General features: G+C 35.4%; 2 protein-coding genes across 2 annotated transcripts; one reads left to right on the forward strand and one right to left on the reverse strand.

Annotated features, from left to right (window-relative positions):
- Window positions 1-7,247: 7,247 nt before the first annotated feature.
- On the reverse strand, window positions 7,248-9,960 carry LOC137809752 (branched-chain amino acid aminotransferase 1, mitochondrial-like). Its single transcript, XM_068610836.1, has 9 exons — window positions 9,881-9,960; window positions 9,235-9,388; window positions 8,756-8,932; window positions 8,473-8,604; window positions 8,220-8,318; window positions 7,995-8,111; window positions 7,825-7,920; window positions 7,499-7,611; window positions 7,248-7,396 (listed from the first exon to the last, which is right to left on the reverse strand). The coding sequence occupies exons 1-9, from the start codon at window positions 9,907-9,909 to the stop codon at window positions 7,282-7,284; spliced, it is 1,032 nt and encodes a 343-aa protein (XP_068466937.1). The 5' UTR covers window positions 9,910-9,960; the 3' UTR covers window positions 7,248-7,281.
- A 3,481-nt stretch (window positions 9,961-13,441) lies between these two features.
- Window positions 13,442-13,912, forward strand: LOC137809472 (pathogenesis-related protein 1B-like). Its single transcript, XM_068610582.1, has one exon. The coding sequence runs from the start codon at window positions 13,442-13,444 to the stop codon at window positions 13,910-13,912; it is 471 nt and encodes a 156-aa protein (XP_068466683.1).
- Window positions 13,913-17,946: the final 4,034 nt, after the last annotated feature.

The following is a 17,946-nucleotide window of genomic DNA, read 5'->3' on the forward strand; positions in this document are numbered from 1 at the left end:
AGGTGCTAACAGATCCTCTTGCCGCAACCCCTTTCTCGAAATAAATTTCTTAGTGGGGCTCCCATTAACGAGAACCGACACCGAGACAGACTTTAAATAAGACTTAATCCAATTAATCCATCTATCACAAAACCCAACTCTACCTGACATATAATAAATAAACTCCCAACTAATAGAGTCATAGGTCTTTATGTAATCAACCTTTAAAAAAACACAACTTATCTTCTTTCTCTTCATTTCTTCAAGGACTTCATTGACCATAAGCACACTGTCCAATAAACTCCGTCCTTAAAGGAAAGCGGACTGCCTAATATCAATAACTTTGCCAATCACCCTTTTCAATATGAGAGATAATGCTTTCGAGATAATTTTATGCATACATCCAACCAAAGAAATGGATCTAAAATCATTGAGCTGCTGAGAATTGTCAATTTTAGGAATCAGGCATAAGAAACACGCATTTGATCCCCTAGGCCAAACACCTATGGTCGCAAAATCATTCACAATTGACATAACGTCCTCCCTAATAAACTCCCAACTAAACTTTAAGAACCTAAAATTAAAACCATTCGATCCCGGACTCTTCGAGATGTCGAAATTCCAAACAACTTCCTTTATTTCTTCTTCGAAAAACTTCCCAACCAACATCTCGTTGTCTTCCCCATAAATGCCATTAAAAATGACATTGTCTAACCTTATCTAAGGAGTTTTTCAATTTTTCCTTAAAGATGAACAAACCTCCTCCCAACACCTTATAACTAGACCATTTAGTCCTAGTAAACTCTTTGAACCTGCTATCACCTTGCCAAATATCCAAACACGTAAATGGTTTCGGACCCCTATCCACGTTCAAATATTTTGAAACAATGGCACAATGATTAGACACAACTCTACTTAAAACAAATTGTTTACTCTACGGCCAAACTTCAAGCCACTGCTTTGAAACAATAATCCTGTCAATCCTGCTCTTTACTAACCCATTCGACTTGTATCAAGTAAATTTTCTGCCAACCATCGGTACATCGACCAATTCATACTTTTATATGAATGCGTTAAACCCATTTATCTCTCTGCTGTAATCAGAGTCTTCTTATAAAATTAAAGTCTCCCACCACACACCAATCCTTAAATAATTGATTCTTCCTACACTCACTGATCTCCTCCCAAACTGACCTCTTTTCCCTTAAAGTTCCAAAGCAATAAACTTTTACAATGGTAACATGTATGCCAAACCAACCCTCCAAATCCTTTCAATGATGAAAAATTAACACCATTAAAAACTTTGGACTTTTGAAAGTTGTTTTTTCTCCATATCGTAATTATTTGACCAGCATTATTACTAGCACCAATTTCAACCAGTCAATCTCATTAGACCCCCAAAGTAAGTAACAAGCCTCGTTACAAAGAATTGCGCATTTAGTCTCTTGTAAACATACCATGTCTGCTTTTTCACTTCCCAATTAAATTCTTTAAATACGTCCTCTTGATGTACCTCCTAACCCCCTAACATCCATACTAATTATCTTCGTCATCTGATACAAGATCCTCACCTTGTCGCTAACTCGTTTCTCTAGATAAATAAGACTGCTTAAAACTATATCCTCCTTGTCAGAAAGCATAAAACCAAGCTCCTTGCCAATTTTCCAAATTTTAGACGCCTCGGAATCTTCATTCTTCATCCGAAAAAGCCTGTTACAATTCTTCACTGCACTATCCGAAGTTAAAGAATTTAAGAACAAAGCCTCTAACCTTGGATTAAACTACTAAACCGGAAAGATAAAATTCTTCTCCCTCACATCAACTTGAAATTTTCCTGCGAACAAAGAAGTCGCTAAACCATGGACTTCACCACCCATCACCTTCCTTGCATTAATACAAATGCGTGTCTATCCTTGTTGGTTGCCATAACACATGCGATATCCTTGACCTTGAAAGCGGCACTTGCTCTGACTCTCACAACAGAACCCCTTCCATCACAACCCACAGAGCCATCACCCTCATGCGCCTTTCCCATCACCTCCTTCGTAACACCCGCTCCTTCTGCCGTCCAAGTCCGTCTTCTAACCACATCGCCACCCACTACTCTGTTGACGTAGACGAGCCTCACCCACGACCTCGTCTTCGTGCCCTCTGGAACGGCACCGCCTGCGGAGAACGCGGAGTGTGACAGCAGCATCATCCCCAACGAGCCAACAGTCGCGCGCTTCGCCCCTTCGCCTTACTTGTTGCCCGCCCTTGTGTGACCAAGGCCGCCATTCAACGCCCTTGCGGTGCACTCCACAGGCCGACCCGCCTCCTCCAAAGATGGGTCAACGGATACCCCAACCCTACCCGCAACACTCAAATGAGTTTGGTCAAATTCGGCCCAGCCCTTGAGGCCACCAGAGGATCCTTCATCAATATTTAGCTGACAAAGAATTTGCATCTCATTAACTCTGCTACACGTCCCACTTCCCTCCTCATTAATGCTGACCCGCTTTGCATGCACCTCATTAAAGCAGTTATTCACAAAATCATGAGTCTCACTAAAGCTACTTAATATCTTTGCATGCCTTGTATTAAAGTTGTTTGCACGCTCACTTGAATTATAAACACGCTCCTTAGTTTTCCGCACACCCACCTTCTTTTCCTCAAAGGACCATTTACCCCACCACTGCCACGTGTAATTAATTCAGGTGATTCCTCCAACAACCCTGGAAACTGAATGGTTTCCTCCTCACTTCCTTCCACTCCTACCTTTCTCCATATTCTGAACAAAACGAGTCCACAGACTCTCCTCCAGCACCGTCTTCCGTTCTTACTCCTGACTCCGACTCCGAAAAAAAATCCCATTTAAAATAAGGACGTCTTAACATATTATCTATGACAAAGCACTCCTCCTCAAAAGACACTTTACTGACGCAATTATTTAAACTCACTTCTTTCACCACATTTATCTTATCACTCAGCGATATACTAACACACAAACGCACAAACTCTAAAACCTCCCTTTTGACATTCGTCTCGACTGCTTTAATAAAATTCCCGACTAGTGTCGTAATGCTTTCAAAGCACTGATTACTCCAAAAAGCCAGAGGAATACCCCTGCAATGAACTCATGCTATTCTTTCTTTCACCACAAAAGAGTCGTCCCAGGGTGTGATCGACTCAAACAGGCCGTCAAACCACTCCTTATTTTCTACAATCAGCTTGCCTATACCATCTTCTTCCTCACAAGAGAACAGAATGAACTTCTCCCCCAATATCTTAGCATAACGAAATTGAAGCGACGCTTTCTTATAGTGAGCTTTCGAGAGATGAAAACGTCCAAAACTCTACCCACCTTTGAAAGACTTTCCAGAGATCCCTCTCAAAAACGTCCTTTGAAAAATTTGTGAAGAAAAACTAAATATAATCTTTCACAAACTCTCTCTCTCAAACTCTCATACAACTTTCTATTAAAAAACTATATATAATCTAATTAATGTTTTAATCAATTAGTGCATTTTCACATTTTTTATTATGTTTTATGTAACACGTGAGAATATATTATTACAATCATTTTATTGTCTATTTGATTACTTTATAATTAATATATATTACCGAGCAAACACCAATTAAACTGTAATATCAAATCTAATAAGATAATGCAGGTTTATTATGTAATAATCTCTTAATATTTTTTTAAAAATCGTAACAGAGGGTATCTAAATATTATTTTTCATATCTATTTTATAGGGTTCAATGTGTTGAATGTACACAGGCAAATGAATATATGGTGAGAGATGGAGGAGAAGACTCGGTAGGAGACGAGTTCACATAATCAATTTTATCACTATATAAAAAAATAAAATCATTAAATAAAAGTCAATTTTAAAATATAAAATAATTAGTTATATTAACTAAATTAAATATTATTTTAAAACCTAAAATAATTATTAATATTTAAATTAATTTCTATTATTAATAAATAATTTTTAAATTAATATTTATTTAATTATCAAAGTTTTAACTTCTACCTTTAAAATTTAAATAATTGATAACTAAAACTAATTTTAATTAATTAGATACTAGTTTAAAACATTTAATAATAAGAACATTCAATACATTGTCAAGATTGCTGCATAAATATGTTTTAGGAATTTGTTCCATGTCCTTAACCAAACCCACCAGCTGCATAATACTTATGAGTGTGTTAGCCCCTCGGAACTTTGCCAAATATTTATGTGATTGGCACCTAAAACCTTGATATTGTTCCATTGGTTCAGAATTGGAATACTTGCTTGCACCCACCCATCTCCTACTCATACCCACATAACTTTACCCCACCCTTGCACCCTTCTTAAATGGCCATATAATGACCCACCCAGCTGTATCTAACAACCACTATTATTGGCCACTTCAGTCCAAACAAATCTCAATATGTTCCCATCTTTTACTATCGAAGGGCCAATGGAGTACTGGTTCTAGCAAAATGTAGGATGAAAAGTAGGCAAGGGGAATATGATTAAGTTTTTGAATGATACTTGGATTGGAAAAAACCATTAATCCAAAGACATCCTATAATATATAATAACTCCAAATACAAAAAGTATGAGAGAGGTTATATAGGGACATAATTTAAAGAGTGATAAGGTAGCCAGATGGGTATGGACGAATGAGAGATTAGAAATCTGCTTATGATAAATTATAAGATGTATCTGAGGGAGTAGCACGGGACCTATTTCATTCAGAGTTTGAAATCAATGTTATAAATGGCTAGGAGTGAAAAATGTACACCACAATATGCCCTACACCTACAACAATTTCAGTTCCTCATTTTTAATAAAAAATTATAATTTGGTTTGGAGATCTATGTGGAAAATATGGAATTAAAAAAATAATATCACTTTCAAATGGGATAATGCATATGCAATTGAGATTTGTACTAGTGTATAATTAAAAACTTGGAGCTAGATAATAAATAAATATTCAAGACTTAATTTTCTCTATTCCTATTGGTGTTTGAAACTTATTAGTTGTTTAAAATATCTAAGTTGAATTAGGAAAGGGGAATGTAATAGAAAATAATGATTGAGATACGAATTTTTGGAGAGGTCTGTTTGATCGGGAAATATGTCAGGAAGTCCAGCTGTTACAAGAAGTGTATGGAAAGACCCCTATCTTGAATTCTGCAGATAGTTAAGTTTGGAAGGCTGGTAAGGATAGTGGTTTCTCGGTAAAATCTGCCTATGATCTTTTAAGAGGCCCTGTTGAGGGAAAAAGTGTGTTTGTCTTCCTCTGGAAGACTACTGCTTTGCCCTCAGCACAGATTATCGCTTGGAGGTGTTGATTAATTCGATTGCCACAAAAGCTAGCTTGGAGAGACGTAGGGTTTTGGTGGATACCAATCTATGTAGTTTTTGCAGAATGGCTGTGGAGTCGATAAAACACATGTTTTTTCACTGCAGGATAGCTAGGTTAATCTGGAATCAGTGCTATACATGGTTAGGGATTGCGTCGGTTGACCATTGTCCCAATAGCTCACTTCTTGCATTTTATTTTGCTAAATGCTCCTGTCCAGGTAATGTAGTTTGGAATTGTGTTTGGATAGCTGTAGTTAGTGAATTATGGAAGAATAAACATATTTTCCAAAGAGGGGTGATCGATCCTTCGGAAGGGTTCACTTTGGCACAATTAAAGGCTTGGTCTTGGGTAACTTCTAAAACTGTTTCTGCTAGTTTTACTTACTCTGGGTGGTGTATTGATCTAAGGCTGGTATGTTTTCAATAAAGCGAGCTTTTATTAGAGTTACTCCTTCGGTTGGGTTATTTGTTGTTCTTAGCTTCTGTTGTTCTTTTTGCCCCTTGTTGTGGTTGTAAAGAGATTGTATTGAGTTTGATTTTGAGTTTGTACGGGTTAGATTTGAATTTGTACGGGTTAGTTTTGAATTGGTACGGGTTAGTCTTGAAAGTGAACGGGCTGTACGGGTTTTTAGTGATAGATTTGTTTGTCTCTCTATTTCTTGGTTTGAGAGACCAGAGAAATTGTCTCATATTTTTTAGGTATGTATAAGGGTTGAACCATCCCTAAGTGGTTCTGTTATTTAATCCTTTTTGCTGATAAAAAAAAAATACGAATTTAAAAAGACATTCTAATAATAAGCTCTATAGGTGTGTTTTGAGCTAGGTGCAGACATCTATCATACTATAAAAAGAAATATTTGCAAGGGTTTCAACATGATAATATAAATGCTGCAGGCCACCACACTCCTGGATATACATCCACCAACCTTTGATTTCTTATGCATTACCAATATTTACAATTCAAAACTTAAACCCCAAATATAGCTTGAATTGGTGTGTGCCTCATATGTTTCTAATGGATGCAAAACATGTATGCAATGAAAGTTATATTTTATATTTCTTAAGTTCTTTTTTTAATTGGATTGGATTGTAACGGATTAGAACACTCCTTTATACTTCCTATTAATTTTTTTTTGTTGATTTAAAAAAAGCAATCAAACAACAAACAAAATGGATAACCAATTCAAAACTAAAGGATGTTAATTTGACAAAATAATATTTTCATATTCATCGTAACACTATTTTGATGATTAATACCATAGAAAAAAAAGATAAAGACTATATATTAATCTAATAATAAAAAATATTATTTAAATAATATAATATTTAAAATTATTTATATTAAATATGTTTTAGAAACCAATCTCTAATATAATCGTTTAATATATATGCAAACATTAGACTAAATTTAAGATATTTAATATCCCAAACTTTATTTCATATATACTTAATAAACTTCTCATCATATCTTATTCTAGTGACTTATATCGTCAATGAATTTGGGAAAAATATGCTATAACATACTTTCTTTGCTTAAATGAATGAATTGAGCTCTCTCTAAAACCACACATTTCAACAACAATTTGAAAACCCATTGTTAAAAGGATTTTTAATCGTTAAAGATATGTTTAATTATCATCATTAAAGAGATTATACCGGCTATAAACTTCCCTTCCCAGTAATAAATTTGTGACAATTTTTTCTTCTTCCACTAAATCTATCGCTGGGTATTTTGTTACGAATTTGTTCCAACAAATAAATCTCATCAAATACTGCACAATGATTTCACCCTAATCCAACCAATATCATTATGTAAATATATAGTTAATACATGTGTTAAATGGAGCTGAGTTGCCCCAAGCTGATATATATATATATATATATATATATATATATGTGTATGTATATGTTACATGTATCACATTATAGTATATGATATTAGTAGTTAATATATATCTCAGTCAATCTTCACCACCCATCCTTTCTGATCCTCCAAAACACCTGTTTGGATTCCCGTAATGAAATCATACAATTTCTGGGTAACAGTATCTCTTCCTGTTTTGAATTCTACCCTGCGAACCCAACATTTTGTTCCACATTATATATTATTATGTTGGTAGTAACAGTAATATTGCAAAGCTAAAGAAGGGAACAAGATTTTGGATTCTATTTACCTGTTTTTCTTGTAGGTTACGCTACCAACCTCAGAGATTCCAACAGCAGTTCCAGTACAAAAAACCTCATCAGCTTCAAGCAATTCATCAACCGAAAATTTGCGTTCCTCCACCTAGGCAAAATTAAATATATTAAGGGACTGTAACACTATATATTAATATTAAAATTTATTATAACAGCATCCAAATAAGGTTAATTAATCCATCCTTATATAACAAATTCAAGTATTCATTTGAGAGAAAAATATATTTTATGTATATTTTCATGACAGTCTTGTTTTTTTTTTCATGTGTTAACAGAATATTCAAAATTGGGAGTGAATCACCTGGAAACCCAAGTCAGAAGCAAGTTGCATGATACTGTTCCTTGTGATTCCAGGAAGAATAGTTCCGAGTGTAGGTGAAGTTGTAATCACATTACCCTAGAGATGCCAGATTAACAAGCATGTATAAGTTGAAGGAAGATTATGAAATTGGCTAAGTAACAAAACATTACCTTCACAATGAAGGCGTTGCACGAAGACACTTCCTCCACATATTTACGTTCCATTGCATCAAGGAACAGAACATCAGAAAATCCTTTGGCTTTTGCTTCTTTCGTCACTTCGAAAACCTGCGTTTAGATAAGAATCACTTGGTTAAACCTAAACCCTAAACCAAATAAATATAAATAGAAAACTAACTTCCATTATTTGATCTGGGCAGAGGTATGTAAACTTACAGGTGAATAGTTGCCTATGTTCTTCACTCCTCCAGTCCCACCAGGAAACGCGCGAGGAAGTCTATCGTCAATCAACAAGTTCAGTGGTGAAGTTCGTCCCTGTCCAGAGGAACAAGTCCACATGTATCACAAACATATATATTGTGACTAATGATATAAAGTAAAAATCAATCAAGATGTTGAATTTGCTCAAAATATTATATAAACATCTATATACAGGTTTAGTTCAAAGTTGAAAACGGTGATCACTCACCTTGTAAACGTTGCAAATTGGGTTAGTGTATATGAGGAAGCTGCATTCTGGTGCAGGAGCAATACCCATAACGGATCCACTTCCAAACAGTAAAGGCCTAATGTACAATGCTCCTTTTCCGTAGGGAGGAACCTGCAGCAAAAAAGATCAGAATGAAAAGGAAAAATATGGGAGCAATATATTATATATTACATGTGATGTCTGTTTTGAATAAATTTCTTCCATAAACACTTATCAAAGAACTAAATAAGAAGAAACTTGTCCAAAATTTGGCAGTACGTACCCAACTCTTATTTGCGGCAACAACTTGTTTGACAGCTTCAGTGTACTGCTCAACAGAAGGTGCCACCATTAACAGCCTCTCTGCTCCCCTCTGCATGCGTAGGGCATTTTCTTCTGGTCTGAATAACTGCACCTCACCATCTGGTCTTCTGTATGCCTTCATACCCTCAAATAATCCCTATTTTTCATGCATGCATTATATATCTATACTGTATACTAAACATGTCTTATGCATAAATATTAAGTTTGCATTCATTGTTTTATAATGTCACACTTTAATTTGTCAAAACAGTTTGCCTTTCATGGAATTTTTAAAGGTAATTAACTGATATTACTGAACGATATATATATATATATATATATATATATATATATATATATATAACATAGAGAAGGTGCTGAATAAGAAGCACAAGAAATGCTCATCCAAGCACAGGAAGAATGGATGTGAGCGAAAGCGAATGTGGTTGAATCGCTCACCTGTCCATAATTTAGCACAGAAGAATGTGGTTCAATCTGAATGGTTCCAAAAGGTACGAGAGCTCCGTTTGAAAAGGTTCCATCTTCATTGGATTTCATTATGTACATGTAATCAGTTGGAATCACATTGTATGCAAGCTTGTCCCAATCCATCCTGTTAAATATATTAAAAATGGTAGTCATAAGGAAAAAAAAAACAAAGAATATATATAATTTCATCTCTTTAGTAAAGTTAAGGATTTGTTTTAATGAAGGTATATGAATGTTTTTGCAAAAGTACCATAAAATTATATGAAATGTTTTGAAACACAATGATATCTCAGCTTGTTAGAAAAGAGAGATGTATTGTTGTTTCGTATTTACCAATTGAAATTGATTTCCATATCTCGATTTATAATCTATATTGACATTAATGATGAAATTTCAATTTTTAATGGAAAATATATAACATAAAAAACAATTATGTATTGCATGTCCATGCAACAATTTCGTGCTCCTTTTGTTTGTCACTGCCTCAACAACAATTAGTCTTGCTAGTTCTTCGTCATGAAAATTGAAGACCAATGGGAAAAATCGAAAAACAAATAGTATTCACGCAAAGTGTTTTTCTAACACGAATTAAAACTTTGTGTTGTGGAACAAGAACCTGTTGCATGGTTGCTGGGAATTTTCCATGAACAGGTGGAAGGTCTGAAAAAGATGGGGGGTAGAAGAGAAACTATTGAGTTATTGGTTTAGGGTGAATAAGCTTAAGGTTAAACATGGTTATATTTATAGGTACGAGGGAACCTGAAAATTGCCTCCGAACTCCAAGGATTAGGGCTCACGTGGAAGTATATATATGGTTGTTTGTCAATTCTCTTCCAAAGTTTTACAGTCCAATCTTCTCCAAGATTAGGTTATTTTTTCTAAACGTTTATTAGAAAATTACAATATTTTAAATACTGCAGTTGTTTTATGTCAACTTTTTTTATAAATAAGAACTATAATTTTCTTTCAACCGGATACACCTATGTTTAAAATTTTCAAAAATAAGAAAAGCGTTTGCAATTAATAAGGGTGATACATATATACTTAATTCAAATAAATATTGTTATATGTAACTCAAATTATTTTTAAAAAACATTGTTTTAGAAATTAAAAACTTGAATTTATAAATAAATAATTGTGAAGATAAAAAATTAAAAATAATGGTTGAGGTCAAGTTCCTATTTTAGAGTTTTTGTGAAATCTTTTTACTTATCAATAAAAAAGGAATTAAATAAATTTGTACATTATGTTGGAGATCCCACATCGACTAGAGATTAGAGTCTTTCATTGTATATAAGTGGGTGCAAACCTCAACCCTATGAGCCGGTTTGATGGGGTTGAGTTAGGCTTAAAGTCCACTTCGTAATACATTATGTTAAAATGCATGTATAAAAGGAGCATTTTGAAAGGAAAAAAAGGATTTCAGAAGATTTTAATGTAAGAGAGAATTAATTGTTCTCTACTCTTCCAATTTTAGCTAATTTTATAAATATTGTACAAAGTAGTATACGCTTTATTTTGAGCTTGTATTTGGAGTATTTTTTGGGCCATGTTTTAGGCCAATTTTGCCAATTAGAGTATGATGTAAATAGAAAACAAAAGAGTATAGCTAGAGTTATAATTGGGTCTCCTTGGACCCAATGCAACTCTAGACCATCTGAAGAGATTTTAGGTTTAAAGCTTGCACCTTGGCTGCCCATAGCACTATAAATACAAGTGTTAGTTACCTTGTAAATCAAATTTGAATTGATAATGAAATGTTGCCCAAGTTGCTAGCTCATTTGTCTTCAGATTCTCACTCTCAAGTTTGCACTTCTATTAGTGTTTTGCTTGAATCTTCTTAGGAGTTGGCTTAACCTCTCTTAAACTTCATTATCATCCTCCATACATCAATACTTTACAATTTCTTTCACTCATTTTAACCACCCAATCCCACCAAATTCTGCACCCCAAAATACAAAACAAAAGACTTATAGCAATGCAAGCTAGAATTGCATCATTTGGTATCAAGTGCTTAGGTCTTCAAGAGATAAGTTGTTCTAACTTTTGTTCTTCCATTTCCGTGTTGTTCGCCATGCTTCAGGTTGATACCTTCTACTTTCTTCTTCACAGGGATTTTCGGACCCCACGGTGGGCGCCAATTGTTCTCGAACGGGGGTTGGGGCCCAAAGAACTATTCATACTGCTCTTTTCCTTCCTTTGTCGGTCGTTCGTTTTGCACGTCGACTACTCTCCCTACAAGCTCCTTCCTCTCCTCTACTCATTCCACCTCTCAGTCTTCTCATAGCCCAGACTCGGATGATACCTGCAGAAGGCACTCCGACGCTCAAGTCAAATTAGTATTCAACACTCTGTTGTCAGAGCACGGTGTATAATGACGTACCTGATTCTTGGAGTGTGTGTTATTTATATTATTTTAGTGGGTCTTTCTTAACTGACCAGATTAGGAAACTTGGGCCATGTTTAGAAGCACATTACCTGTTTAGTCTCACTGACTCTGTGTAAGCGTGACTAAGTTTGTGGGGTTGGGTTGAGTGTTGGTTGTTTTTGAGTTTGGGTTGGATGTTCTTTAGGAGGCTTTTAGTTTGTTTGTTTGTTGGGTTACCTTGTTATTCCCTTTAGAGGCTATGGTTGTTTCTGGGTTGTTTTATGTTAGTTGGTGACTTTTTTCCTCATTTGGGAGTGGGTGTTTTGGAGAGGTATGTTACAGTGTCTTGATATGTATAAGGGTTGAATCACCCCTGAAGTAGTTCAAATATTTATTTATTTATTATTGTTGATAAAAAAAAGTTTGCGGGGTCGATCAGCCTAATGGTCAGGCCTGCATCATAATGTTGGTCGTTCGAGTCATCCGATACATCTCTCAAATACTTTACTTTTATTTATTTTGTTTTTTATTTAAAAAACAACGTTCATTTCTCTTTAGACATGTCTTTTGCATATTATTTAACATATTTAAATTTATTTTTATTTAAGCTAACATTACCTTAAATTTTAAATCACACAAATATTAAATTCTTTACATATTTTTTTTAAAATATTATGTTCAATTATTCTTGAATATTTTTTAAACTAGCAACGCACGTGAATTTTTCTAATATTTTATATTTAAATATTAATATTAAAAATAATAAATTTATTTAGATATATATAAATTATTAAATTGATAAAATGAAATTAAATATATTGCAATAGTATAAGTTTCTTTTAGTATATTAATGAATTTAATATAATATAACATAAATAATTAAAAATTCATGAATATATTGTTCCCATAATAATTCTTTATTATATAATATATAGATCCGTGTCCCTGTGACCATGTTTCCCGTGTCAATGTCTATGTTACATAGATTAGTAGTTCATAAATTAATTATAAATAAAAATGAATGCATAAATTTTTGCCTTAACAAATACATTACAATAGAAAAAAATAATTTGAACAAATTTACATTATATAAATAATTATCTAATAGTATGTTCCCATAAGATATTTACGAAGAAAATGAAGTACTATTCACCAACTTCATACTAAATTAATATGCAAAAAATCTCTCAGAATAATTATTGCAATTAAAATATTAATTCATTATATTATACCAATTAAAGTTATAATAAAAGTAATAAAAAAGGTGTGTTTCTTCCAGAAACATATTGTAGGCGAAAATCATATTAAATTATGAAGTCACATTTTGTCATATAAATTAATACTTATGCACATAAATCTTTATTGTCATGTTATATAATTTATAATTATATAATATATAGATTTGTGTCCCCGTGTTCCGTGTCCCGTGTTAGTGTATATGCTACCTAGATTAGTAGTGCAAAAATTAATTATAAATAAAAAGAAATGAATAAATTTTTTTCATAAAAAATACATTATTGATATTGTTTCTGCTATAATGTCTCTGAGACTTTCACGGTCATGTCGAATTAGATGTGCGTTCTCTTTTTAATCAATTATGTTCATCTTGTGTTCTTGACCAATCATTTTTATACACCAAATGTAGAGACAAGGAATAAGCGAAAGAAGAGGCTATCCATTGCATTGACGATTAATGTTGTTATGTTTACGTCCACACGTCATGGTTTATATAGCACCATGCATAGTGTCCCTTATAACAATATACAGTTCTCGATCGAAGTCGTTCAATATCAAAACAATTAAACAACAATGAAGACCTCAAATCTTGTGTTCATCTTGAGCATTATCTCATTGTGCAGCATTTGCTTCGCACAAAACTCCCCGAAAGATTACCTTGACGGGCATAACGAAGCTCGTAAAGAGGTTGGTGTTAAACCACTGACATGGAATGAAACCCTTGTAGAATATGCTCAGAAATATGTGGACTCCAAGAAGAAAACCTGTGAATTTGAGCATTCTATGGGGCCTTATGGGGAGAACTTGGGGCAGGGTGAGGGATTGACTGGCGTGGACTCGGTGAAAATGTGGTTGGGAGAGAAGGAGTTCTATGATCACAAGAGCAACAAGTGTGTTAAGGATGAGTGCTTGCATTATACTCAGTGTGTTTGGAACAGCACAGAAAGTGTTGGGTGTGCCAGAAGCAAATGTGACAATAACGTGATGTTCGTCATTTGCAGCTATTATCCTCCAGGCAATATCGAAGGGTTACCAGCTTTCTAATATTTTTTTAGTAACCAACCATATTTAACTAAATATAACACTTTCTATAAAGAACTTTAATTTTTTATTATCATTAAATGACACCCTTACCAGGTTGAAGTCATTCTTCCAAGAATGTGTGAAGTAACACCAGGAATGCGAAGCTATCTCTTCATAGGTTGTATTTGGTGTTTGTTTTGCATTATGAGTTTATTATGAGTTGTACATTTCTAATTAGTAATACATTTTACAAATTTTTGTATCACATTATTATTGGTAGCGTATGAATATGAATAAATTCTGTATTTTTTTTCGATTATAAGCTCCATAATACCAGTCACAACTACTGTAGATAAACAAAATTGAAAGGAATAAATAGATTTAAATCAAAGAAAAACGCAATCATGAAGTGAGTAATTGAATATTCCGATTAAGATTTGAGGGTGTTGTGAAGGTTAAAAAGGGTTTGAGAAAGTCAATGACAAAAAACAAAGTTTAGCTTTGGAGTAGAGGAATGAAGGGGCACTCTGGTAGTGAGAAATCAGAATCTCATAATGCTCTTCAATGAATAAATTGAAGAATTAAAATGAGCTTGTAGATAGAAGTGTGACTTAAAGGAGAAAGACATTTACAGTTTTTTTTAAAAAAAATATTCTAGTGTCTTTTAATATAAAAAGTAGATAACATTTTTATTTGTATCAAATTTAAGTATTAGTGTTTAACCAATTAGTTTGTATTTTTTTTTTATCTGCAATAATGATTGAATAACAGGAATCACTTAAGGGTGGTTCAACCCTTATACATACCTAAAAAATGAGAGAATTTCTCTGGGACTCTTATAAAAGCTCACTTTATTGAAAACATACAAGCTCTAGGATCAATGCACGAGTAAGTAAAACTAGCAGAAACAGTTTTAGAAGTTACCCAAGACCAAACCTTTAATTGTGCCAAAGTGAACACTTCCGAAGGATCGATCACCCCTTCTTGGAATATATGTTTATTCTGTGCTTCCATAATTCACTAACTACAGCAATCCAAACACAATTCCAGACTACATTAACCTGGAAAGGAGCATTTAGCAAATTAAAATGCAAGAAGTGAGTTGTTGAGACAACATGGTCAACCGACGCAATCCCTAACCATGTATAACACTGATTCCAGACTAACCAGTCAATCCATCCTGCAAAAACTACATAAATTGGTATCCACCAAAACCCCACGCCTCTCCAAGTTATCTTTTGTGGCAATCGAATTAATCAACACCCTCCAAGCGATAATCTGTGCTGAGGGCAAAGCAGTAGTCTTCTAGAGGAAGACAAACTCACTTTTTCCCTCCACGGGGCCTCTTAAAATAGCATAGGCAGATTTTACCGAGAAACCACTATCCTTACCAGCCTTCCAAACACGACTATCTACAAAATTCATGATAGGAGTCTTTCCATACACTTCTTGTAACAGCTAGACTTCCTGGTATATTTCCCGATCAAACAGACCTCTCCTCCAATTTAACTTCCACTCCCATCTATCATTAACCCACTCCCCACAAGACTGTAAACTACCTTCTTTATTACCACACAAAGAGAACAATCTTGGGAATTTACTTTTCAGATCTTCATTGCCTACCCAAACATCTTTCCAAAACAAAATATCCTTCCCGTCTCCCACTCTCCACTCGCAACAATTCTCAAAGGATTTACCCCAATCCTCCATCCCCCAAACCCCCTTCAAGTCTCTCCACCAACTGGAATCCTTAGCATTACTCCTTTGTTCTTGCAAATTTCTCCAGCCTCCGTATTTAGATTCAAGAATTTTTTTCCACAGACCATCCTTCTCAGTCTCCAGACGCCAAATCCACTTTCCCAGCAGTTCCGCATTGAAAAGTCTTAAATTCAAAATTCCAAGACCACCAGCTTCTCTAGGCTCACACACCTTTCTCCAAGAGACCCAGGCTACTTTCCTTCCTTCATCTCCCCATCCCCACAAAAACCTTCTCTGTACCTTTTCAAACTCCTTTGACACAGCAACAGGCAGTTTGTACATGGATAGATAAAACAACGGAATGGCATAAAGCACTGACTTAATAAGACACACTCTTCCTGCCAACGAGAGAAATCTGCCTTTCCATCTACCCAACCTGCTCTTAACTCTTTCAAATACACCATCCCAAAACGAGATTCGCTTGTGACTCCCCCCAACGAGCAACCCCAGATATTTGAAGGGAGTTTTCATCACTTCACAATTAAGGATTGCAGCATACTGCTGAATCACAGTATGATCAACCCTCACCCCTTCAATACTACTTTTTGAGAAATTAACCTTCAAACCAGAGGTTAATTCAAAGCAGTGCAGAATAACCTTCAAATTGCAGACCGATTTAAAATTCGCTTCACATAAAAACAGAGTATCATCCGCATACTGAAGCATGTTTACCTTTACCTTTTTAACCCCAACCTCCAGACTTTCCACTAAATTCTTCTCTACAGCTTTCCTTACAACACCTGCCAACCCTTCCCCCACAATAAGAAACAGGAAAGGCGCAAGAGGGTTGCCTTGACGTAACCCCCTCTTAGGGTAGAACTCCGAAGTAGGGCTCCCATTTACAAGCACTGACACAGAGGAAGATTCCAAGCATGATTTAATCCATCCAATCCATTTTTCACAGAAACCTAACCTTCCTAGCATATAAAATAAGAACTCCCAGCTTACAGAGTCATACGCCTTTTCGTAATCCACTTTAAAGTAAACACAACTCTTTTTCCTCCGCTTCACCTCCTCTAAAACCTCATTAGCAACGAGGACACTATCCAACAGGCCCCTTCCAGGAAAGCAGATTGCCTAAAATCAATCAACTTACCCATCACCTTCTTCAGTCTAAGAGACAAAACCTTTGAAACGATTTTGTATAAACAACCTACCAGAGAGATAGGCCTGAAGTCGCTTAGCTGCTGCGGGTTGTCAACCTTTGGCACCAAACATATGAAAGACGCGTTTGACCCTCTGGGCCACCTGCCTTTATTTGCAAACTCGTTCACAGCCTTCAAGACATCCTCTTTTAAAATCTCCCAACAGAACTTTAAAAATCCAAAGTTAAAACCGTCCGGACCAGGGCTCTTCGAACTTTCACAGCTCCACGCAGCAAATTTAACTTCTTCTTCAGATATATTTTCAACCAACATTCTATTTTCCTCCCCAGAAACTGAGTCAAACTGGACATTATCCAGCCTGACGGTAACCCCATCAACTCCGTCAAACCGAGATTTAAAAAAACTCCTAACCTTATCTTTCACCACCTCTTTATCATCACTCCAAAGACCGTCTACAAAAACTCCATTTAAACCATTTCTCGCCCTCCTCCACTTGACAACCGAATGGAAATACCTTGTATTAAGGTCTCCATGTTCCAGCCACTGATGTCGGGCTTTCTGCCTCAGAATGGCTTCTTGCTTAAACAGAAACCGACTATGATCTGCCAGCAACACCCGCCTCTCCTCCCTTCCATGCGCATCAAGACCCCCTTCATCGTCTCTTTCATCCAACTCTTGTATTTTCTTGAACATTTTGTCCCCTGCAAGGTTCACAAACCCGAAGACCTCCCTATTCCAGATTTTTAAATCAGCCTTCAGCTTTTTCAATTTTTCTTTAAAGACAAACATACCTCCTCCCTGCACCTCGTAACTGTGCCACTTGTTCCTGACAAAAGCTTCAAAACTACTATCACCCTGCCACACATCCAAGCTTCTAAACGGCTTCGGTCCCCAGTCCACTATCGAGTCCTTAAACACTAAGGCACAATGATCAGAAACCGTTCTACTTAAGACGAACTGTTTGCATTCCGGCCACGCATCCAACCAGTCCCTGGACACCAAGACCCTGTCAATTCTACTTTTAACTGACCCATTCGGCTTGTACCACGTAAACTTTCTACCGACCAACGGCACATCCAAGAGTTCAGACTCTTCAATAAAATCATTAAATCCCCTGATGTCCCTGCTATAATCAGACACTGAGAAAACACTTCTTCTCTCCTCTTGTCTTCGAACAGAATTAAAGTCTCC

Source organism: Phaseolus vulgaris, chromosome 2 (assembly GCF_000499845.2).
Source record: "Phaseolus vulgaris cultivar G19833 chromosome 2, P. vulgaris v2.0, whole genome shotgun sequence".
Taxonomy (NCBI): domain Eukaryota; kingdom Viridiplantae; phylum Streptophyta; class Magnoliopsida; order Fabales; family Fabaceae; genus Phaseolus; species Phaseolus vulgaris.